At 44.2% G+C, this 24,482-nt stretch overlaps 1 protein-coding gene and 1 pseudogene across 4 annotated transcripts in view; both read right to left on the bottom strand.

The window, feature by feature from the left end:
• Positions 1-721: 721 nt before the first annotated feature.
• The window catches only part of PLAAT3 (phospholipase A and acyltransferase 3), a 31,092-nt gene continuing 7,331 nt past the window's right edge, over positions 722-24,482 (bottom strand). For all 4 annotated transcript variants that reach the window (XM_070457525.1, XM_070457524.1, XM_020887668.2 and 1 more), the window contains exons 3-5: positions 13,381-13,483; positions 10,569-10,837; positions 722-3,707 (exon numbers count right to left, since the gene is read on the bottom strand). In XM_070457525.1, the coding sequence (XP_070313626.1) occupies positions 3,606-3,707; positions 10,569-10,837; positions 13,381-13,483 (474 nt within the window). In that variant the 3' untranslated portion in view covers positions 722-3,605. The remainder of the gene's footprint in view (positions 3,708-10,568; positions 10,838-13,380; positions 13,484-24,482) is intronic.
• On the bottom strand, positions 19,290-20,243 carry LOC139031879 (small ribosomal subunit protein uS5 pseudogene; annotated as a pseudogene).

A 24,482-nucleotide genomic window follows, 5' to 3' on the forward strand; every position in this document is an offset into this window, starting at 1 on the left:
ATGCAGCAGGGAAGTGCGTCAGAGTGATGTACACAAGCTGGGTGTGAGAGTACTGTATGTGCAGAGTATGTGTGTGTCAGAGAGTGAGTCCTGACTCCCAGGAGGTCTGATGTGCCTCCTGAAGGGCCACTTGCCTCCTACTCAGGCATGGTCAGTTTTCGTTAAGCATTCCTTTGTGTGTGGTCAGAAAGAATCTGTATTTCACAGTGTACCCTATGAATCAGCTCACAGTTTAGCTCATTGAATCAGCTTGTTAGAACGTTTTGCGATGTTTCTATATCTTAGCTGATTTTTGTGTCCCCTTGATTTATCAGATCCTGAGAGAGGCGTATGTAGGTCTCCCACTATGGTGAACTGGTCATTTTCTCCTTACAACAGACCAAAATTTTTAATATCTGTTTTTAGGATTTTTATTAGATGCAAACAATTTTAGAATTATTAGTATCATACCTTCCTAGGGAATTGAAGGTTTTATCAGAATCTTTGTGGAGCATTTTTCAACACCAGCAGTTAATTCTCTGAGTTTCCAGACACCAACTGGGTGCTCAATGAATCAGTTCAATTTTGACACTAAACAGACTTCACAGCATTAAGTACTCAGTCCCCTTAGACTGTCTTTCTTCACATCAGATATCTTTCACCACTCACCTGTACTTTTGTCAAAACCCCTCCAACATTTCAGTAGTTTTCCAGAATGGCTCACAGAACTCAGAAAGGCACCTTAAATGTTTACCAATTTATTATGATGGATACAATTCAGAAGCAATCAAATAGAAGAGAGGTGGAGGGCAAGGCATGAGGGCAGAGGATGCAAGGCGCTTCCATGTCCTCTTGAGGCAGCCACTCTCTGGATATCTTGGTATGTTCACCACCCAGGAAGGTCATCAAGTCTCCTCACTGAACAGTTTTTATAGAGCTTAATCTTCAGCACCCCCTCCCACATTCCCTTCTTAGAGATCAGTAGCCTAAAATTTCCAACCCTCTAGTCACTGGGTCTTTCTGATGACCAGCCCCATCCTAAGGCTATCTTAGGGTCTAAGTCACCCCATTAGTACAAACTCAGGTTGATCAACGGAGTCTCCTGAGAAATAGCAAAAGATAAAGCGTATCACCAAGGAAATTCTGAGGGTTTTAGGAGCTCTGGCCAAGAACCAAGGACAAAGACCAAGTGTATTTCTTATAATGCCACACTTTTCATCCTTTCTGTCCAGTAATCATTTTTGGTTTAAAGCTTATATTTTCTGATATCAATATAGTTATGCCAGCTTTCAGTTAATTAGTATCAACTAATTAACCAGTGTTTAGTTAGTAGTTGCCTAGTATATCTTCTTTTAATTAAAAATATTACTATAAAATTTATTGAAATAATTTTGAGTTTTATTTTGTTTAAATTTTCAAGTTTCAGCTATTTATAAGGTATTTACTATGTAAATGTTTTAATATACAAAAGTATTAGTAACATGGCCTCTCATATAACTAATGCATGGGTTAAAATCTTATTTTATCATGTTTGCTCTATCTGCATCTATTTTGTACACCATGTGTTTTACATAAATCTCATACCTTTATCACACTTAATAAGATTCATGATTCCTTAATATTCTTCATTATCCAGTTCACATTCAAATTTCCCCAGTAAACCTAAATTGCTTTTATAGTCCTTTCTCACATTTAGTTACTTTGTTTCCAACATGTCTTTCAGTCTAGGACAGTTTATACACACCCTCAAATTTTTTCCTTGATAACATTAATGCTCTCAAGACGTCAAATGACTTGTCACATAAACTGTCCATCTTATTAACTTCAGTCTTTATGTCCTTATATTTCAATTGTATCTGCTGTAAACAGTATTCCCTGGATTAGTTTTCTAACTCAGTATAATGTTTGTCTTTTACTTGGCAAGTTTAGTTCATTTATATTTATGGTCACTATCAATATATTTGGAATTAGTTCTTCCATCTTATCTGATTATTTCCACAAATCTCACTTTCTATATGTAATGCTTCATTATTTTTTAATTGAATGGGGTGCTTTTGTTTTGCTTTCTTGCGTTTAATCTACCTCATTCCATAATTAATTTGGCGATCTATACTCCATGGGTCCACATCACATTCTGCCCAGTGTGTGAGAAGGGCCTTCAAGAGACTCCCCTTTAATTTTGGCCTGTGTCCCTTGGGCTTGGCAAACTTGAAAACAGGCATGAGATGTTATATCAATAGAGCTAAGATAAAACTAAAAGAAACTAACTGGGAGAAAACTATTCTTATGTCAACACTGGGGAAAGAATGAGCATAAGCTTTTCCTAGACCAGGTATGGTCCAAGCAGGAGGGAACTAGAAAGGAGCCATTTATAAGTCCCGTCCAGGATTCCACAGACAGATGGTCCCGAGACAACCAAGGCTGCCAAGGGAAATACTGGCAACCGGATGGAGGCGATGACTTGCCTTGTGGAGGGAAGGACAATTGGCCCCAGCAGGGTGCTTCCAAGGAGCCCACAAAAGCCCCTTTCAGGAAACTGGTCACTTTGAATATCTGCCAAGCCCAGTGAGTAACAGAGGCAGACCCCAAGGGACCAATCACGAATGGTCGTACCTCCTTCCCTAACCCCTCCCCAGGGGCCTCAGCAGCACGCAGGTCAGGTATAGGACCGTCCACACCCACGCTCCATAAGGTCTGAGGCAGCCCTGTACCATAGGACCTGGCTCCACTGGGCAGAGCTGATTGGTCTAGTGGCCCACCTGACCCAAAGGCAGTCAACCAATCAGGAGACAGCTCAGTGTGTGAGTGAGCCAATCAGATTCTCTCTCAGGAGCTTGTGCTAGGAGCGCCTCGCAGGCCACAGGGAGGGATGAAGCTAAGCAGATATGGGAAGAGGGAGGGATGAAGCTAAGCAGATATGGGAAGAGAAGCCACAGGAGTGGCTTCACATCCACAGGAGTGGGTGTGGGATCAGAGACTTGGGGGCCGTGGCAAGCCCCAAGAGGAGAGGACATAGGATCACTGCGGGGTGGAACTGATAAGGCAGAGAAAAGCTGTGGAGACCAGGGGAGGTTTTAAACAAGATTGGCCTGAGCATATACTTTTCATTATGGCTGTGGTTTGGTTTGGTTTGAGCCCCACTAGACATCTACAGACTCCAGCTGCTGACTCCTGGAAGCGGCCTGGGTCTAGTTCCAGGTCAAGGGTCCTGGTTTCCCTTGGTTCGTGTTCTTGCATATCAGTCAGGTTTGTCCATCTTCCTTGCTGCACACCTGTATCTATACAACTGGAAACACCCATTACTTAAGATAACCAGAGCTGGACTTTGTTTCCTGCAGGTAAAGAACACAGCCCACAAATAGAAAGTGAAAGAAAATCACCAAAGACCTAGAGCACAGCCTGGCATCAGCAGGAACAGAGCCTCACTGCAACCTCAACAGACTCATGCCAAGCAGTTCTTGATGCATTATCCCCAATAAAATCTTTCCTTCCTGGGCTTTATTTTACCCTTGTGAAAATAAACCTTATTGTAAAATAGAATGAAAACTACAAACCAACGCAGAAACCCTCTAGGAAAAAAAGACCTCCTCAATGTATAAAGTCACTGCAGACAGGACTGTATAGAGTCACTGCTTTTGTTTCTTGTTTCTTGAGAACATGACTCCAATGAGGCCCATGGCTGCAAGGCCCACTCCTGCGATGCCAACTGCCATGATGGCATCCCTGACCTGCAAGAGAGAGGACAGTGAGTCAGATTCTGTGTCAGGAAGCTGAGAACAGACTGTACATTCAACAGGGACATCCAGCTCAGGGAGCTGGACATGCCCCTTAGCTTCCTTGACAAACTCAGGAGTCAACAATTATTGGCAGGGAAATGGGGAGAGAAGGACAGGATGGGAAAGCACTTGGTGGATGGGGCCAGCTGCCAACAAAGTACATAGTCATGAAGAGGGAAACTCCTTTGACCCTGTGAGTTTTTAAAGCAGACAGAGCCCCAGAGGGTGGCTGTAGAAAGGACAGGGAGACGGAGCCAGATGGTTGAAATCCTGGCTGGCCAACAGGGAGCTCTTGAAGTAAGTGTAAAGTTGAAAAGAAATTGCTATTAAATCCTCAATAAACACTGACCTCTGTCCTACAAATCCCTCACTTATCTTCATCCTTGCTGAATCCCCAGAGCACAGTCCAGCCAACCACTGACCTTTGTATGTTCTTAAATATATGACTCAACTATGTAAAAGAGTAGTAATGTTATACTTTAAATTATTAAGATATCTGGGAAAAAAAAGATATCTGACTTGTATTGCTTATAATAGAAAAAAAAAAACACTGGAGCAAAAGTAAGAGTAAGTTTCATGGTAAAAACTGAATATATGTCAAATTTCACTCTCCTGAACTCCAACTAAAAATAAAGTAAGTCATTAGTTTTAGACATAATTTCACTAGGACTTAGAGAACACTAACTGCAATGAGGGCACAATGCCCCATTCAGCAAAACTGTACTTCTCCCAACTAAAAGAGTATCATGAACATGGATCAAGAAAAATCTCCCCTGAAACCAACCAGGCATTTAAGCAGAATCAAGATTCAAAAAGGAAAAGATTTCCTTAATGGTTTGATGCCAAGAAATCCAATGAAACCATATATCAGAAATCTCAATAATATAAAGGGTGAAAATGTGGACTTGGAACCCAAAATCCACATCCTTACATGACCCGCCAACTCTGCCCTTGGTACCCTAAGCACAGAGCTTGTCTAGGTTGTATATTTTGTGGCTGCAAAACTCACACGTGCCCAACATAGAGAACAATTTGGAAAGCTTCAATGGTTAAAAAATATGTATCTTGGCGCTGCCCAGGCTCATCTGAGCCATAAATGTGTCCAGCAAAGCTATGTGAAATTCCAGGAAATATACCTGTGTAACTAACATCACAAGGTATCCAGAACTGGTATCCAGAGCAGAGCAGAGCAGCAGGGCTGGCAGATGACAAAAGTTTGAATGAGGCAACTGACCTAAGTTCCACTGTCAGTCAGTCTTCAGAGCTTCCTGTGAAAGGTAATCAGGCTGGCTTTATGGCACCCATGGTTCTGTTTCGTTCTTGCTAGGGAACCTGCATATAGCCACTTGTATCCAGTGTTTTCCTTGCTAAGCTACGTGTCAGGGTGGGAGAAATGGTTTGCAGATAATGGAGTAGGAACAATAAGCCCCCAGTTCTTTACAGAACCTCATAGTGTGAGAAGAAATGCTGATGGAGCCAGTTCATACAAAAGGTACTTTGTCAAGGAAAACAACAATAGCCTCATTGTTTGTGCTCCTGCTTTGTACAAAGTATGTAATTAAATACAAAAAGTAGTATATAGTTAGTCCTGAGGATGCGAGTTTTACAGAAAGAATGATCTTCCTGGGAGAGACAGTGCTAACTTCAGATGCCACTGATGATTTTCTTGTTGCAAGGCTGCTGGGTCCAGCTCAGCCACTGTGCTGAAATTGCAGTTCTCATCATGAAAATAGGCTACATGGTGTGCGTCAGAGGTCTTCAATCAGAATATTATGAAAGAGAAAAATTGTCCTTCATTATCTTTTTTTAAAGTGGTCAAACTGTAATTCTATCAGGTTGCAGACAACTAGCTGCTTATGCTAAAACGTCCATTCTGAGTTAAGCCTTGGAATTGTTTCTAGGAAAAAGACAATTTGAATGTGCTTTCTTTACTTTCAGCCATGTTGTAAGTGGATATAAGAAGAGTAATATTACTCATAGAGCAACTGAATTTAGACTATGAGCGGTTACAAACTAAGAATGTTTATAAAATATTTGACATCAAGTTGGCTTTAATATTTACAGTAATTTTTAAATAATTGCCCTGCAATTTATCCAGGTTTATGAAATATACACATTACCACTGGCCAAATCTTCAATTTCTACTTATCTTAAAATTTTATCTGATACAGAATAGACTTCAGCCTGAGTGTGTAGCTCCTAGTTGCTTTTTTTTTAAAAAGTACTATTCAAAAAAAAACAAAAAAAAAAAACAAAAAAAAGTACTATTCAATGTGAAGGCTGATTTACAAAAGCTTACTAAGTATACTTTTCTTAAAACCTGAGTATTTTTAGGTAGGTAGATGGAAAATAGGAGAATCTGTTTTAGAATGCTCAGGCGTGGAAAGCACAAACTACATTTTAGTTTTAATCCATTGCTTCCCTTTCTAACTGGAAAGTTAGACGAGTCACATGTAGTCTGTTGAAGGAAAATCTAGTCTGCTTTAAAGAGCTGAACACAAATAAACATAATGACTAATCAGATTCTTTTAACACAAACACAAATGTCCTCATAAGTTAAATGAAAAAGAGAGTTGCTGCTTTGACAGCGATTACAAAGAAAACTACTGCTGGACATTGTCCAGCACCCGCTACTTTCACCCTCTCTGGTGAGATGGGACAAGTGCAGAAGCTGCATTTTAATTTGGCCACACCATGTATTATGATCATTGCTTGCCTTGGTCAGTGATTCTCAAGAAGGGGACAGGCTGGCCTCTGGGAGATATTTGCAATATCTATAGACATTCTGGCTCTTACACCTGGGGGTGGGAAGGCTACTGGCATCTAGAGGGTAGAAGACACAGATGCTACTAAACATCTTGCAATGCACAGAGCAAGTCAGGACAATGAAGGCTTAACTTCATTGTCAATGGCCCAAAATGTTAACAGTGCTGAGGCTGAGAAACCCTCATCTAGGCCAAAAAGTAAAAGAGGAAATCTTTGGAAACAGTTTAAATGGCACCTCCTCTTGCTTCGTAGTCTAGCCTGCTTCCATGTTCTTTGAAGGGGGTCCAGAAGAATTGTTGATGCTGTTTTGCCTTTTCAGGTGTATGAGTGGTGCAATAGGCTAAAGTCTGAGGAAGAGAAATGGCACATGTCTAGTCAGTGTTGCTTCATTTTTCAGGAAGATGTTCGTAGAAGAATGAACAATACACAAATATTTCTTGGTTTTTTTACTATCTCAAGATTTGGAATTGTACTTAAACGCTCTAAATATTATTTTTGTGTACTGACAAATGTATTTTACTAGATTATGTAACAATATTGTGTTAAAATGTTCTACTAACATGAACTTATGAATTTGTTCTTCAGTCTATTAATAATCACTAAAGGACAACTAAAAATGACATGATTAAGAGATATTTTATAAATCTACCAAATCTTCCTGATACAACACCCTAAATGTATTACTTCCCAAATGTGTACAGTAATCTCTTTTTTTATTTTACTGCTGCGTAAGAGAGTAGACATTTACCTGAAATTGAAGCCAGGTCTAACTGGGACCTCAACTGTTATGTAGTACCAGGAATGATGAAATCCGATTTATTTAGTGTAAGTTTCTCTTTATCCTGATGTCATCATTGCTCCTTTTAAAAAACTTCTATTATACCAAATATACCAGTAAATGTTAGTTTTCTCATTTAAAAAGATAAATAATTGGAAAACAGGAGGGAGAAGATAAGGAAATCAGAGGAGGGCTCCCCTTGTGGCTCAATAACAAAGAATCTGCCTGCCAATACAGGAGATCCGGGTCCCACTCCTGACCCGGGAAGATCCCACCTGCCACAGAGCAGCTAAGCCCACGCTCCACAACTATTGAGCCTGTGCTGCGAGCCCAGGAGCCGCACCTGCTGAGCCCACGCGCTGCAGCTACTCAAGTCCATGTGCCTTAGGGCCATGCTCCACACAAGAGAAGCCGTCGCAATGAGAAGCCTGCGCAGCAACGAAGACCCAGCACAGTCAGAAATGAATAAATAAAAATTTTTAAAAAAAGAAAATCAGAGGAGCAGTCTAGGGGTACAACCTCCGGAATAAAAGAAGAGAAAATGGAAAACTTCCCAGAACTGAAGAATTGGGGTTTCCAGACTGAAAAGCATCATCAAGTTCCCAACACAATTCATGAAAACAGATCCACGCAAGGTTTATCACAAAGAGATTTCAGAATGCTGAAGATAAAGAGAAGAGTATATAAGCTTCCAGAAAGATAAAACTGGTCACATACAAAGCCTCTAAATGAGCAGACGAATTCAGACTTCTCAACAATAGCTTAAATGACATAACAATGGAGCGATACCTTCAAATTTGGGGCAAACTTTTTTTTCAGCTTAAAATTCCACCCCCAGTCAAACTATCAATAAAATAGGATAAAATGAAGATATCTTCAGGCACACACAGTCTTTTTAAAATGCACCCTTTCTCAGAACCTATTCAAGGTGGTATTCCACCAAAACTAGAGAGTAATCCAAGAATGAGAAAGATGTAAGCTTTCTCAGAGGGTAAAAGCATTAATACAGGAGAAAACTGAAGGGTGTCTCTAAAGGCTACTAGTAAAGACAGATACTAGGATTACAGTATGCATCAAATGTGACTCAAGACAAAGGTTTCAAAGGTCATTTTCCCCAATAGACACATATACTGATGCCATCATCCCCCAGATTCCTTCTGTTTGCATCACCTTTGTAACCTAATGAGGTTCCTCTCATGGACCTGCCCAATGATTTTCCCAGAAGGAGGATCTCATAAACTGTCAGAAAAGTTGAAACCAGACTGTGACCCAGAGATTCTGGAACTCTTCACCAAACATTGGCAGTATTATCCTGTCCATACCTAGGTAGGGGTGTACTTGATATTCCTCGATTTTTATATTAATCACCTTTCACATTCACATATACATACTTATATATTTATTGCATATAAGTACATATATATGGGTGAAGTAATCAGCATGCAGGTCAGTGCAGTAAACACCACTGGTTATCAGCAGTATGAGGAAGAAGGCTGAGCATGATCCTTGCTGTTGAATGCCTCCCCAGGATGTCACTGTGGCCCAGACAGGCCAGTGGACAAGACACTGGGTGAACCAAGAGGAAGAATGAAAATGAGGACCATTATGACTACTTCAACTCCCACAATTTATTAAGATAATTTTCCTGGTTGCCACTATGCTAAGCACAAGGATGCTCTTATCTAATTCACACAGTAACCCTCCGAGATCAATATCATCGCGTGTACTTTACCAAATGGCAACCCACTCCAGTATTCTTGCCTGGAAAATCCCATCGACAGAGAAGCCTAATGGGCTAGAGTCCATAGGGTCACAAGAGTCAGACACGACTGAGCGACTAAACCACCAAGAGTGGTATTTAACCTGAGAGAATCAATCCCCAAGGTCATAAAGCTGACAAAAGGCAGAGCTCACATCCAGCCCAGGCCTGCCTGACTCCAGAAGCCCACACTCTTGACCACCACACTGACCAAGGAAGACACCAAATCTCAGAAAGTTATAAAGTAATGAAAATCAACAACCTGATGGATCTTAACCTCACCTTTCATCAAAAGAAAAAGAAAAATCATACTCCTTTGCATCACCTGGCATCTAAGAACTTTTGGAAATAATGTTGTCTCACACACACACACACACACACACACACAAGAGGAGAGGAAGGGCCAGAAAAGGAGGGGAGGAAGTGAGAGAAAATGAGGAGCAAGTTAGTTTCCCAGGAGTGATTCAGAAAAGAGAGTAGCCACGGCTAAAATCAACTAAGTAAACAGACATCTCCTGGGGGCTCCTGGACTGCCCCTTGGGTTACAGCAGGTCTGAGCACAGTGCTTTTTACAAGCAGGAAAAGCTGTGTCAGACAGACCTGGGATTCAAATCTCACCTCTGCTACTTATCAGCACAGCTGGAGACAGCTCTCAGGAAAAGAGATAACACTGATTTGTTTGATAACATGAAAGGCCACCAACAAGTGCTCTGGGGCTCAAGTTTCTGCATCTGTAAAGCAAGACAATAAAACCCACCTCTGGGTCTTCCCAGTGCACTAGCCCTTGTCTCATGCATCCAACCTGGGCTGGTGATCTGTTTCACCCTTGATAATATACATGTTTCGATGCTGTTCTCTTGAAACATCCCACCCTCGCCTTCTCCCACAGTCTAAAAGTCTGTTCTGTACATCTGTGTCTCTTTTTCTGTTTTGCATATAGGGTTATCGTTACCATCTTTCTAAATTCCACATATATGCATTAGTAGTGCTCGGGGCTGGTGCGCTGGGAAGATCCAGAGGGATTGGGTGGAGAGGGGGGTGGGAGGGTGGATCGGAATGGGGAATACATGTAAATCCATGGCTGATTCATGTCAATGTATGGCAAAAAACTACTACAATATTGTAAAGTAATTAGCCTCCAACTAATAAAAATAAATGGGAAAATAAAGAAAGAAAGAAAGAACACAGATTACCAATTTAAAAAAAAAAAAACCCCGCCTCTGGGGCTGTTGGAAGGGTCCATGTCAGGGCCAGGTGGCCAGGGATGGTTGGGCAACCGGGCTGACAGTGATGCCTGTGCTCAAGACTCTAGCCAGCATCCCCTAACGCCAATTGTCTGCGGCGCCCATCACCTCACCCCCTGTCCCCACCCTGACTATGATGCTCTTGAGGGCAGAGTTCTGTCTCTGCTATCCTGTCTTGTTTGTGCGCCTGTCTCCACCCCAGCCGAGTCCACACTGATGCCTGCATCAGCTGAGAAAATGGAGACGGGGATGCACTGAAGACCCACCTGGTCGCTGCGGGGAACCCCGTAGCGCAGCTCATTGACGAAGTGCTCGCAGTTCTCGCTGGTCAGCTTGTAGAGAACCTCCTGGCCCACCAGCTCCTCTGCCCGCTGGACGATTTTGCTGGGAGGCAATGGCGAGTATCTGCCATCATGCTTGTTGTTGACGTGGTACCGGTCTCTCCCGACCACGTCACACAGCCGCTCCTTCTTCACGAAGGCCTTGTCGGTCAGTGCAGACATGACACTGGCCACACCAGCTCCTGGGATTTCGCCTGTGCATTCAGGATGAGGAACACGATTGGTCCTGGGCCGGCCCCCAGCCTAGCATCCACCACATCCACCAGGGGATGAGCAGATGAGTCAGGGTCAGAGTTGTGGGCTTTGGATAAGACCCTTGTGGTCTCTGGTCCCTGGTTTCCTTATCTGAAAGGAGGAGTGAAGTTCCATAATTTGTTGTGATTTTTTTAACCTAGAGAAGCTGGCCTTGTACACCCTGTGACACTCCAGTGGGCCTCTGATTGTGCAAATAAAGGCTCTGAGCACACCCACCTCCCTGGGAGAACGGAGTGTTAATTTTTTGTGATCCCACCAAGACTCCACTTCCCTGACACACACAAAACTGATTACTGCAGAAAAGGTGAATGGATTTGGGGAACAGATCCCATTTCCCTTGGAGCAAAGGGACCAAAGGCTGCTCCTAGAGGTATGACACCAGGGGGATTCAAGGGGTACACTGGCATGGCCCTGGCCAATGCTGAGGGGCTAGAAGGTGCAACAGATTTCCAGAAGTGAAACTGCCTTGAAGAAAGGGATTTGGGGCCAATACAGGGGACAGGATGGTGTGGAGCGAAAGCTGGTGCCCACACAGAGATCCCTCTTGAGGTCACCAGCTTATATCATGTAGGAAGGGTATGATGACTGAAAACTGGGCTTGCATTAAAGAGGTGGACCGCAGGGAACATCACAGAGGAGACTCATGCCCCTCAGAGAGCCTCTGTGGCCCTGGCATGATCAGGAACCCCCAGGTCTCAGGAGGGGAAGCAACCCATTACACGGGGCAGGACCCATCTTGCACTGTGACACCACGTAACAGCAACAAGCAACGGCCAGAGGGTCTGATCAGAGTGCAGGTCCTGTTTTGCTTGGCTTTCCAAAGAGGACCGAACCCCTCTGCCCAGAGAACAACTATGAAATCTGGAAAATCAGAGGAATTCAGACTTCCTTCTAGTAGGGCAGGAGATGCTTAAAGGATTCAGTGAAATAAATAAGAAGGTGCTGTGTTTGAGTCCTAAGTCTGTGGAAAGGGTCAGTGTGGGGACTGGATCAGGGGAACTCTGAAGGCCTATCCACCTTCAGCCCCTCGGCGGGCAGGTAGGGGGCTGGGACTGGGGAGAGGCAAGCTAGGTGCTTAGGGCACAGGATTTCAGGAGGTTCCAGCTCCAGAGTTGCAAGTTCAGAGTCAATACCCAACAGTGAGGGCTTCCTTACACTCCACATGCTGGGTGCCACCCTGGTGAGAGTGTGCACAGGCTCAGAGGCAGAAGCAATGGGTGCTGATTCTGGTCCCATCACTGCATGGTCTTGACATGACACTTAACTTAGCTGAGCCAACGCTGGGAATCCACAAATACAAGCTAAGATGGATTCATGAACACACATCACTTTAGGAATTTAAAAGTTCCTTTTAAAAGAATTATTTTACTTTTTAAAGTTAGTCTATTAAACAAAATACTAATTAAACAATTGGAGAAAGGGCACCTGGATATGGCAAACACTCGATGACTGAATCTGGGGGAACCTCAGACTTGACAATAGAGACTCAGGTTTAAAGGCAGGAAATAGAGAGTCAGAGCCAGGGCTTGAGTCCCACCTCCAGGACTTTCCTGCTATGTGACCTTGGACAAGTTGCTTAGCTTCTCTGCACCCCCATACCCTATGGAAAAGGCCCAATAAATTTCACCTGTGCCTACAGTGGTGGATGGGGAGCTGCAAGGATTTAAGAAACTGACTCATTAAGGTGCCTCCCCCAGTGTCTGGAACAGGCTTAGTGCCCAGCAAGTATCCGCTTTCATTAGTAGTGGATTGTTCTCTAAGTTTCTTTCCGGCTCTAACTTCCACCGTTTTCCCTGTAGTATGAGGTCAGTCCCCCTTGCCTCACCTATTTCACAAGATTCCTGTGAAGCTCCAATGAGAAGATGCAGACAGAAGCATCTTTTCCCTTTAAGGATCATCGCTCAACCTGTGATGGGTGTCACACTGTCCACCCAGGTCCCTCTCATGCCTTCCCTGTCTCCTGTCCAGCAGTTACACCCACTCAGCAGAGTCAGTCAATACTGAGGCCCTACTATGTGCCAGGCCTTGTCCAAGGTGCTGAAGGGGAACATGCACTAGACAGCCCACCTGCCCTCAACTAGTTTATGTTCTGGTCAAAGGACACTGACAATGAACAAATAGAAAAAATAAAATACCTTTAGGTTTTGGAAAGGCTATGGGGAAGATTAAGTGCAGTCACACAGGAGAGCATGACCAGGGGAGGCTGCCCCTGCTCAGACTGGGGAGGGCCACGCCCAGGAATGGCCATTTGAGTTGAGACTTGAATGATGAAAGGGAGGCAGCTGTGCTGAGAGCCAGGAAAGAGCATCACAAGCAGAAGGGAGAGCAAAAGCAAGGACCTCAGGCAGGAAGGCTGCAAGGAGGCCACTGTGGCTGAAGTCTTGTTGGAGAAAAAGAATAATGTTGGGGTCCCCAGTTACCCACAGCTCCCCCATCCCCCCTGCCCTGGCCTCAGCATGGTGGAGGCCCTGGGTGCCCTTACTTGGCGGGGCCAGATGGACCACATATCCGTTGCCAATGTAGACGGCCCAGTGTCTGTAGAAAGGGCGGAAAATCTCAATCAGGTCTCCAGGCTGGGGTTCAGGCTGCAAAACCAAGAAAAGGGCTGTTAGAGGTGATGGGAGAGCCGGGAACCAGGGCAGGGCTCAGTCCAGGGGGAGCAGCTCAGCGGCCTTCATCTCCTAGCTCTCCAAGACGTCCTCCCGAGCCCGCCCGTGCCCGGCCCACTTCACACACGTGTCCCAGAATTGCAGGGACTATGGACCTGGCCATCTGTCATTACGACTTGCAAAGTGCACACCTAAAGGGTTTTTTCATTTGCTGGGGCTTCTACCTTCTTGTTACTCTTAATATTATTTACTGAACTCGAACTCTGAGTCAAGCACTCTGCTAAGTGTTTCACAGGTGCAGCTCAATAAATTCACACAACCCACCTATGAGGTGGGCACTTTTGTGAACCCCGTGTGATGAAAGAGGAAATCAAGGCTCAGAGATGGAAAGGAGATTTTGCAAAACCACACAGCCCCTGACTGATGTGACCAGGACTCAGTGCTAGGCCGCCTGATTCCCAGGCCATCGTCTTGAACCCCACAGTGACCTCAGGCAAGCACACGGGTTACCTGCCTAGAGCTGCCCACCCGAGGACTCTGCAGACACTGTCACATCTGGGGGGGATGGTATTCCACAGACACTCCCCTACCTACCCAGAGCCTGGCGAAGGGTAGTGTCAGCCTCTGGCAGTAATGGGCCCCTGGCTGCTCATCCTGAGGGTAAGAGTGCGTGCATGCGTGTGTGACAAGCGAAGTAACACTCCTCTGCACCGGGCCCACTCCTCTCCTTCTGACACCGGATGTGTGGGTCTCCCACACTAAGCAATTCAATCCTCAGTGCACACTGACTGGGCATCCCACAGCTGAACTCAGTTCTGACACTGACGGCCCAGAGTCAGCCCAGACCCCATACGTTTAGTCCCAGGAGACTGAGCTTCAGATGCCAGGTGCAAGTTGCAGGTTGCTACCTGCCTTCTGAACAACTGGATGTAAATTGATGGTTCCCACAGCCCCCCTCCTCGGGTTCAGTGGTTTGCCGGAACAGCTCATAGAACTCAGGAGAACAGTTTACTTGCTAGATGATCAGTTTACTAGAAAATATGCAATTCAGGAATGCAGAGGGCAAGCTGTGGGGCAGGGGGGATTCAGAGCACCCCTGACCCCTCTGGGGACCACTGCTCTCCAGGACCTCCATGCTCTTAGCAACACCCCATGTTAGGGGTTTTGTGGAGCTAGGTTGATGAGATCATTGCCTACTGGTGATTAATGCTACTTCCAGCTCTTTGGTCACCCGGTTGGTTGAAAGGGGCTTCTTCTGAATGATGAAACGCATTCCTCTCTCCCCCACTGCTCAGGAAATTACTCGGGCTTTAGAAGCTCTGTGGCAGGAACCTGGGACCAAGACTATATAGACATTTCTCGTTACATCACAGTGGGCGTGTGTGGGAGTGAGGGTGTGTGTCTGTGCACAGGGGAAGGTGTGAAGGATGCGGAAACGCTCCTCAGAGCCCCGCCCTGTCATGGGAGCAGTGGCCCAGAGCCTGAGAGCACTCAGGAGAGCTTCAAGATCACTGTCACTCAGTGTACTGAGGTCCCAGTACCAGACACTGTGCTAAGTGCTGGAGGTGGGGGCACACCGTTCTGGACTTCCCTCGTCCAGTCCAACCATGAATCTCTTTGGGACACCTGGAGACAGAGCCCCTCAGAGGTTGTCTGAGCCCTCTGTCCTTTGCCGCTCACCCCTTGCTGTTCCGGGAGAGACCCATAGGGGTCTGTCCACATCCCACCTCCCAACTCTGGCCTGACTGAGAGATTCCAGCAAAGAAGAGTAGGGAGTGTGTATGGCCTCATGAATGGCCTCCCCTAGGACAGCAATGATGGGCAGTGGGAATAGCCCATCATCACTCCACAGTGGCTGTGAAGCAGAGTCAAGGGCAGGTCATTTCTATTTATAGAAGCACTAAAACTGCCAAGAAGCATCCCATGTGGCAGGAAGTATACAGACAAATCATGTTGTCTTATTGCAGCAATTATAATTTATCTTCCCAGAAAAAGGCACCCAAATATGCACTAGCTTAAAACATGCCAGCACTCAAGGAAACTTCTTTTTAAAAATGATCTGAAAGGTGATGGATTCACCCATGGGGCCCTGTGCACTAGTTAGAAGCAAGGGCTCGATGTTCACGTGACCACATGGACAATCTTAGCTACAGTGCTGAGTGGAAAAATGAAGACTGAGCTCTGAAAAATACCACTTATATAAATTAAAGACACCCACACACAAACCATAATACACATCTTATCAGAACCATACTCAAAAAAATTATTTTTAAAAAGCAACAACAAAAGAATCTCAAACACACACACATCATTTTAGAAACTAAAGAATACATATTAAACATATTGGGATGCTAGCTAGCTATTGGGAAGATGGAGAGAAAAGTGATGATATAATGGAACTTAAAAGTAAACAGAAGACAAGACATCTTGCAAAGACCAGTGAGGACAGGTTGCCATGAACAGAAGACATGAATAATACACACTGTTTCACTAAACTCTACCTGGAGAAACAACTGCTTAATGATACACACAGCCAACTGTGCTCAATCAAAATTAAAAACTCAAGAAATCATAAGTTTAGAAATATGAGAACTACAGTCCTTGGGCCCATTGTGTGCCTCTGCTTATTTTTGTCTGCTGGCAAAGAATAATGTTTACATGTTTTAATGGTTGGGGGAAAAGGCAAAAGAAGGATATATTGTGACACAAGAAATTATATGAAATTCAAACTCCAGTGTCTATAAAGTTTTATTGGCACACAGCCATGGCCATCAGTTGTGGCCAATGCTGTTTTCTCTCTATGGCAACAGAGACCAGACATAGTAAAATGTTCCCTCTCTGGCCCTTAAGTTTGGATCAACAGTGACCCATTGCTCACTCAGCTTGATCCCCCGCCCTAAAATCCAGTTGTATGCTATGCCAGGTGGTTCTTCTGCCAGGATCAGGTGAGCCAGCAGGAAGCCAGCAATTCTCCTGAGCGCAGTAACCAGGGCTATCCCACACAACACAGGCGATGACAAAGGCAAAGCTGAGACTCTGCGCCCACAGGATTTCAGAACAAAAAGTCTTTATCCTCTCCACAAAAGCACAGCTTATAATGAGCTGTGTAACAGCCATTTTCCTTAGCAAGCAAACAGGGAACAATGTCTGGCCTCCGCAATTCGTATTAGAAAAACAACCTAGATGACCATTAATAAGGACCAGTGAAATAAATTATCTTATATGTGTATGTATATACAGCCAATAGAGGGAACAGGTTGGTTTTACTTGAGCAGACATAGAAGCAATCGAAAAAATAAGTTGGAAAACATTATCCCATTTTTGTTTAAAAAACATCATTGTGATTGAACACATATTGCTTTTATGTGAAATCTAAAACTAGGCTACAAATAAACTTATCTACAAAACAGAAATAGAGTCACAGTTGTGGAAAATAAACTTATGGCTCTGGGGGAGCAGAGCAGGGAGAAATAAACTGGAAGATTGCGATTGACATGTACACACTACTATATATAAAACAGATAACTAATAAGAACCTACTGTATAGCGCAGGGAATTCTACTCAATATTCTGCAATGGTTTATGCGGGAAAAGAATCTAAAAGAGTGGGTATATGTATGCATATAACACATTCACTTTGCAGTATACCTGAAACTAACACAACACTGTAAAAGCCCTATAAAAATTATTTTTTTAAAAAAATTGTACACTTATAAGCAAAACATATTATACACTATGTATGAGCTACAGAAAATACATCAAACTGTTATATACTACATACAGTGGGGGATTGGGATTCAGAGACTCTTACATTTTATGTTATATTATTTTATTGTTTTTAATCAATGTGAATTACTTTTATGATAAAAAAATTTTAATAATTTTAGATAGGAAAAAAATCCTTCATACTGATGACCTGGCAGTTTTTTAATTGGAAAAGGTGAATCTTTTCTGTCACCAAAACCTCTTAAAACCACCTTTCGTTTGAAGCTTGTAAATATTACCATGATAATAATGCTTAAAAATCATTAACATTTAAATGTATCAGTAACACATAAAACCACAAAATAAAACCGAAAATAATATAGGTGAATACATGTCAGATCTTAGAGTAGAGAAAGACATTCTAAAGATAAAGTCCAAAGAAAAAGGCATAAAGTAAAAGGTTGAAAGTTTTTACAGGTTTCCGTGGTGAAGAATCTACCTACCAATGCAGGAGACAAAAGTTTGACCCCTGATCAAGGAAAATCCCACATGCCTTGGAACAATTACACCCGTGTGCCAAAACTATTGAGCCTGTACTCTAGGCCCAGGCACCGCAACTACTGAGGCCCACGCATCCTAGAGCTCGTGCTCGGCAACAAGAGACGCCTCTGCACCTAGAGAGCAGACCTCGCTCATCGCAACTAGAGGAAAACCTCGCAGCAATGAAAACCCAGCACAGCCAAAAATAAACAAATAATAAACATTTAGGGGGAAAAGTTTTTATGATTTACAAAATGTTAAAGCACTTCTTATTTAAACTTTCTATCATTGCCTATTATGTTCATACTCCCTTTTAAGAGAAAATGACCAGCCACAATCCCGACTGCCCCGGCAGCCATATTTTATACCACATGACCATTGCATCCCAGCCTCCGCCAGCTGGACTAGAAAAAGGCACGGACCCCAAGGAGGTCAGCATCCTGGGATCCTCCATGGTCCTCTCTCTTCACTCTCAAAAATCTGAAGCAAGTAATTTTAAAAATAGCTTTTGATACAAGAGCTAAAACTGAAAAATCATGACATGGAGGAGACAAGAGAGACCCCAGTGAACCACAGGCCAAACCAAGGGTTGGAGTTCTCACACCCACTATGACCAAGCAGAAGACCCCTGTGGACAGTGGGAGAGAAAGAAGCAGGCACATCAAGAATAGCTAGCTGAGTCACACCATGGGTGGAGCACTAGAGATGCAGAGATTCCAGCTGTGGAGTGCCTGGAATCACTATGATCCTGAACTGCCTCCCAGCCCCTGGGAGGCCCAGCCTTATTATGGCTCCTGTACCTAGGTTTTCCCCTTACCCCTCCACATGTGTCATTAGAATAAATCTTCTTTACTTGAGCTAGCTTAAGTGGGCTGCTTGTAATCAAAAGAGCCAGACCAGAAAATTCTGTGCACTGAAAAAAAATCACAAACTGCGATGACTAACTGGAAGAAAATGACAGCCTTAATATATAAAGAATTTTCATGAATCAAGAAAAAATTTAAACACTGAAACAGAAAAAAAAATGGAGACAGGGTATATTAAATAATTTTATAAAGAGAAATATATATTACCACTAACACAAGAAAATTTATTCTGTCTCACTAGTAATCAAATAAAAGTAAATTAAAAACAGTTCAGGGGAAATACTAATACTAAATATAAGAAAAGATACAGGTAAACAGGTACCCTCAGTCACGGTTGATAGGAGTATAAATCAGTACAACTTTTCTGAAGGTCAATTTGGCAATTTGTATCACTAATCTTAAAAATGGGCTTCCAGGTGGTGCTACCAGCAAAGAACCTGCCTGCCAACGCAGAAGACGTAAGAGACGTGGGTTGGATCCCGAGATCAGGAAGATCCCCTGGAGGAGGGCATGGCAACCTACTCCAGTATTTTTGCCTAGAGAATCCCTTGGACAGAGGAGTCTGACAGGCTACAGTCCATAGGTTCGCAAAGAGTCAGACACAACTGAAGCAACTTAGTACGCACGCATGCACACAACCTTAAAAATATTCATATTCTCTGACTCACATCTTTTTTTTTTTTTCCAGTTTCATTCACTTTATTATTCTCTTTATAAAATTATGTGGTGGCTACAGCTGGGGCCTGGGTCCTCTGCACGGAGACTCTGGTGTGGGTCTTCACAAGATGGTCAGTAAATTCCTGATAAGGAGACTTGGTGAACACCGTCTCTTTCCAGAGGTCAGGGGTGAGATAACTGTAGGTCTTGGAAATGGCATCAAAAGTGGCCTTGGCGAAGTTGCCCAGGGTAGTGGTGCAGCCCCTGGCAGAAGTGTAGCAGTCGTCGATGCCGGCCATCATCAGCAGTTTCTTGGGCACAGGGGCGGAGACGATGCCAGTGCCTCTAGGGGCAGGGATGAGGCGCACCAGCACGGAGCCGCAGCGGCCAGTCACCTTGCAAGGAACTGTGTGGGGCTTGCCGATCTTGTTCCCCCAGTAGCCTCTTCGCACGGGGACGATGGACAGCTTGGCCAGGATGATGGCCCCACGGATGGCAGTGGCTACTTCCTTGGAGCACTTGACACCCAGACCGACATGTCCATTGTAATCCCCAATGGCAACAAATGCCTTGAACCTGGTCCGCTGGCCAGCACGGGTCTGCTTTTGCACGGGCATAATCTTCAAAACTTCATCCTTGAGGGACGCTCCCAGGAAAAAGTCAATAATCTCAGACTCCTTGATGGGCAGAGAGAAAAGGTAGATCTCCTCCAGGGACTTGATCTTCATGTCCTTGACCAGGCGGCCCAGCTTGGTAACGGGGAGCCACTCCTTGTCCTCGGCCTTGCCTCCGCGAGCTCCGCGGCCTCTGCCCCGGCCCCGACCTCGGCCACGACCCCGGCCCCGGACGCCACTACCGAAGCCTCCGCGGAAGCCACCGCGGCCTCCCATTCCAGGGCCCCCCGGGCCTCCGGGCCCTTCCGCAGCACCGGCGTCATCCGCCATTTGGTGTTTTCACGAAGAAGAGCTCTGACTCACATCTTTATAGACCAGATCTTAACAATAACCTGAAATGCCTACAAAAGATGTCACAAAATCACATCTAATGACAAAACAATAGATATCTAAATATCCTACATAAAGATATTAGTTAAATCTTGCCATATTTATAGTATACTGTACAGTTATGTTTTAAAAGTTATATTTTAAAAGAATACTTAAAAGACAAGAAACGTCTGTAATATAATGGTTAATAAAAAGGTTTTACAGTCAAGGATAACTCAATTTTTTAAGTTAGAAAAAAAACCTTTACACAAAATGGTATTTTTTTTTAAACTTTGTTCCAAAAGGAAAACCAACACATTAAAAAAAAAACAAAACTGGAAATACACCAAAATGTAAACAGTGTTTATTACTAGTTGTGGAATTTGGGATATTAATTTTCTTTTTAATTCTTTTCTAGTTTTCCAAAGGTGTAAATACATATATATTTGTTTTAGAATCAGAAAACAATGTAAAGCTTGATAAACATCAGTGTGCTCAATCTGGGGTAATCCCTACAATTATTATTATGTAACAAAATAAATACACAAAAGACTAGAAAGATATATACCAACATCCTAACAGAGTCCCTCCAGGTGCTCAGGCTAAAGGTGGTTGTTGTGATTATTTTGTTTCTTTCCATTTTTCTGCATTTTCCAGCTTTACTGCAATGAGCATTTTTAAGTTTGTAGCATACTTTCCAGCTTTATTATTTCTCCACTTTATTATGAAAATTTTTCAAATGCTCAAAATTGAAAGCATTTTTTAGTGAACATAAACCCACCACCGAGATTCTACCATTGTGTTACTGTATTTACTTTATCACAAATATGTCCACCTATTCATTCCAACTGTATATATCTTTAAACTCCTCTTAATATCTGTGAGAGGCGGACGTAAAGCACTGAGGGCGTCCGCGACAATGACAACAGTGACAACGGCAGCAAAACAAGCATGTGATGTGCTCGCACGCTGATGGGCTCCAGAACTCACTGGGTTCCTGACCGCAAGCCTCCAGCCTTTATCCCCAGCTATGGTCTCAGGCCCAAGCCCCGCCCAAATCACAGGAGAGGAGGTTGCCAGCATGCATGCAGAACCACCCTGCCCTTAACAAACACCCTCGCCCGCCTCAGGGAAGTGGTGTAACTGGTCAACGATATTCCTTGAGAATTCTTTCACCTTGGGGATGCTCACCTCTGCCTGGGAGGGTCAAAGGACTCATTCATTTGCTCACTCACTCAACAAAGGCTCACAGAGCTGGGTACCTGGGCTATGCCCATAAACAAAGCCAAGATACCTGTCTTCATAGAGCTCTTGTTCAGTATCAGAGAGAAAGAGAGAAATTCTTCAAATGCATTTAAAGCCTCAGCGTAGGTGCGCTTAGCTGTTCGGTCCTGTGTGACTCTTTGTGACCCCATGGATTGTAGCCCACCGGCCTCCTCTGTCCATGGGATTCTCCAGGCAAGAATACTGGAGTGAGTGGCCATTCCCTTCTCCAAGGAATCTTCCTGATCCAGGGATCGAACTTGGATCTCCTGCATTGCAGGAGGGTTCTATATCGTTTGAAGCCCCAGTAAATGATGATATCAAATAGAAGAGATATCAAATAAAAAGAAAGAAAAGGTAGCACAGGATTCAGTGGTCTGGAGTGCAATGTGGTGGGCAGGGGTGAGAGGGGAGGACGCGGGCTGCAACAGTCTAAGGGTGTCAGGGAAGGCAGAGAGTAGGCCCTGCAGATGCCAGGAACATTCAAGCCAAGGGGACAGCCTGAGCAAAGGCCCCAGGTAGGTGTTTGAGGAACAGCCTGAAGTCCAGCGTGGCTGGAGTGCAGGGGGGAGGAGGAGAGGGGAGGATGGAAGATGGAGAGAGAAGCTGATGGCTCAGACAAGATGGGGACAGCAGGGCATGAGAAATAATGGATTCTGGACTTCTTTGAAGGTAGACTCAACAGGATTTGCTGTTGCAATGAGGGAGGGTTTGAAAGAAGGAGGAGTGAAATGTGACTTCAAGGTTTCCAGGAGGCCAAATGGGCAGGCTTCTGGTGGGGAGGGTACACTGGGTTGAAATGTCCACCTGGAGCGGGGCAGCTGCATGTGTGAGTCTGGAGATCAGAGGAGCGGTCTGGGGTGAAGGTCACTGCTGATCTTTAGAACAGCTCCTATTGGGAGTTGGAGGCAAAAACCTGGCTGAAATGGGTATAAGAGAGACCAGGAGGAGAGGACCTCCTCCTGGGAAAGGCAGCACCTGAGATTTTTGTTGAAGACTTGAAAAATGAGGGGGAGCATGTATTCAAACCCAAATCCTGCACTTTTTTTGTTGGGGGGGGGAGGCCACACCATGTAGCAGACGGGATTTCCTGACCAGGGATCAAACCTGTGCCCTCTGCAGTGGAAGCACTGAGTCTTAACCACTGGACTGCCAGAGAAGCCCCCCAAATCCTTCACTCTTAACCCTCACACTCTGCTGCAATCAGAGGAGGCAAAAAAGCAAATAGATGGAAAGCAGACAGATGGAGATCGGTGAACAGGGCTGGGGGCAGACAGGAGCAAAAGCACAGCAGTGCAGGCATCTCAGGGCGATCTCAGGGTTGAGTCAGAAGCAGGATCCCTGAGGTGGGCCTCAGGCCTGGCGTTTTGTTTTTTTTAAGCCTCCGGGTGATTCTACAGTGCAGCCCAGACGGAGAACCACAGGAGAGGGTGTCCACAGGGCAGAGAAGGCTAGACAGAGAGGGGTAGTCGTTCATTTTGCAGTTGGGGAAACTGAGACTAAGAGATGAGGTCACTTACCCAGGGTCAGCCAATCAGGAACCTGAACCCCCACCTCGTCCCCACCACAAGGAGGAGGGACACCCCCCGGCCCTCTAGCAGATTTCCCCACCTGCCCCTACATGATAAGCCACATCCACTCCTGCAACTCAGAGCCAGTGTGAGGCCCTCAGGTGCGGGCACTGCACAGGACCGAGGGGAAAGGAAAGGCACTTGCAGAAGAATTTTCAACCCAAGGGTTGAAACAAAGCAGAAGGAATGTTTTTCTTTCATTCAAGACCACTAAGGAAGCGTTCCAGTCCACCCACGCTCAGCCCCATTTAGCCCCCTTGTCAGAAGTTTGCAATGTTGGAGTTTTTTTAATTAATTTATTTTTTATTGAAGGATAATTGCTTTACAGAATTTTGCTCTTTTCTGTCAAACCTCAACATGAATCAGTCATAGGTATATGTATATCCCCTCCCTTTCAAACCTCCCTCCCATCTCCCTCCCTATCCCATTCCTCCAGGTTGACACAAAGCCCCTGTTTGAGTTTCCTGAGCCACACAGCAAATTCCTGTTGGCTATCTATTTTACATATGGTAGTGTGAGTTTCCATGTCACTCTTTCCATACATCTTACCCTCTCCTCCCCTCTCCCCAGGTCCATAAGTCTATTCTCTATGTCTGTTTCTCCATTGTTGCCCTGTAAATAAATTCTTCAGTACCATTTTTCTAGATTCCACATATATGTGTTAGAATACAATATTTATCTTTCTCTTTCTGACTTACTTCACTCTGTATAATAGGTTCTAGGTTCATCCACCTCACCAGAACTGACTCAAATGCGTTCTTTTTTATCGCTGAGTAATATTCCATTGTGTGTATGTACCACAACTTCTTTATCCATTCATCTGTTGATGGACATCTAGGTTGCTTCCATGTTCTAGCTATTGTAAATAGTGCTGCAATGAACAACAGGACACATGTGTCTCTTTCAGTTTTGGTTTCTTCAGGGTATATGCCTAGGAGTGGGATTGCTAGGTCATATGGTGGTTTTATTCCTAGTTTTTTAAGGAATCTCCATATCGTCTTCCATAGTGGCTCTATCAATTTACATTCCCACCAACAGCGCATGAGCATTCCCTTCTCTCCACACCCTCTCCAGCATTTATTGTTTGTAGACTTTTTGATGAGGGCCATACTGACCAGTGTGAGGTGACATTTCATTGTAGTTTTGATTTGCATTTCTCTAATAATGAGTGATGTTGAACATTTTTCATGTGTTTTTCATGTGTTAGCCATCTGTGTATCTTCTTTGGAGAAATGTCTGTTTGAGTCTTTTTCCCACTTTTTGATTGGGTTGTTTGTTTTTCTGGTATTGGGTTGTATGAGCTGTTTGTATATTTTGGAAGTTAATCCTTTGTCAGTTGTTTCATTTGCTATTATTTTCTCCCATTCTGAGAGTTGTCTTTTCACCTTGC

The sequence above is a fragment of the Odocoileus virginianus genome, chromosome 28, assembly GCF_023699985.2.
Source record: "Odocoileus virginianus isolate 20LAN1187 ecotype Illinois chromosome 28, Ovbor_1.2, whole genome shotgun sequence".
NCBI classification, from domain to species: Eukaryota; Metazoa; Chordata; class Mammalia; order Artiodactyla; family Cervidae; genus Odocoileus; species Odocoileus virginianus.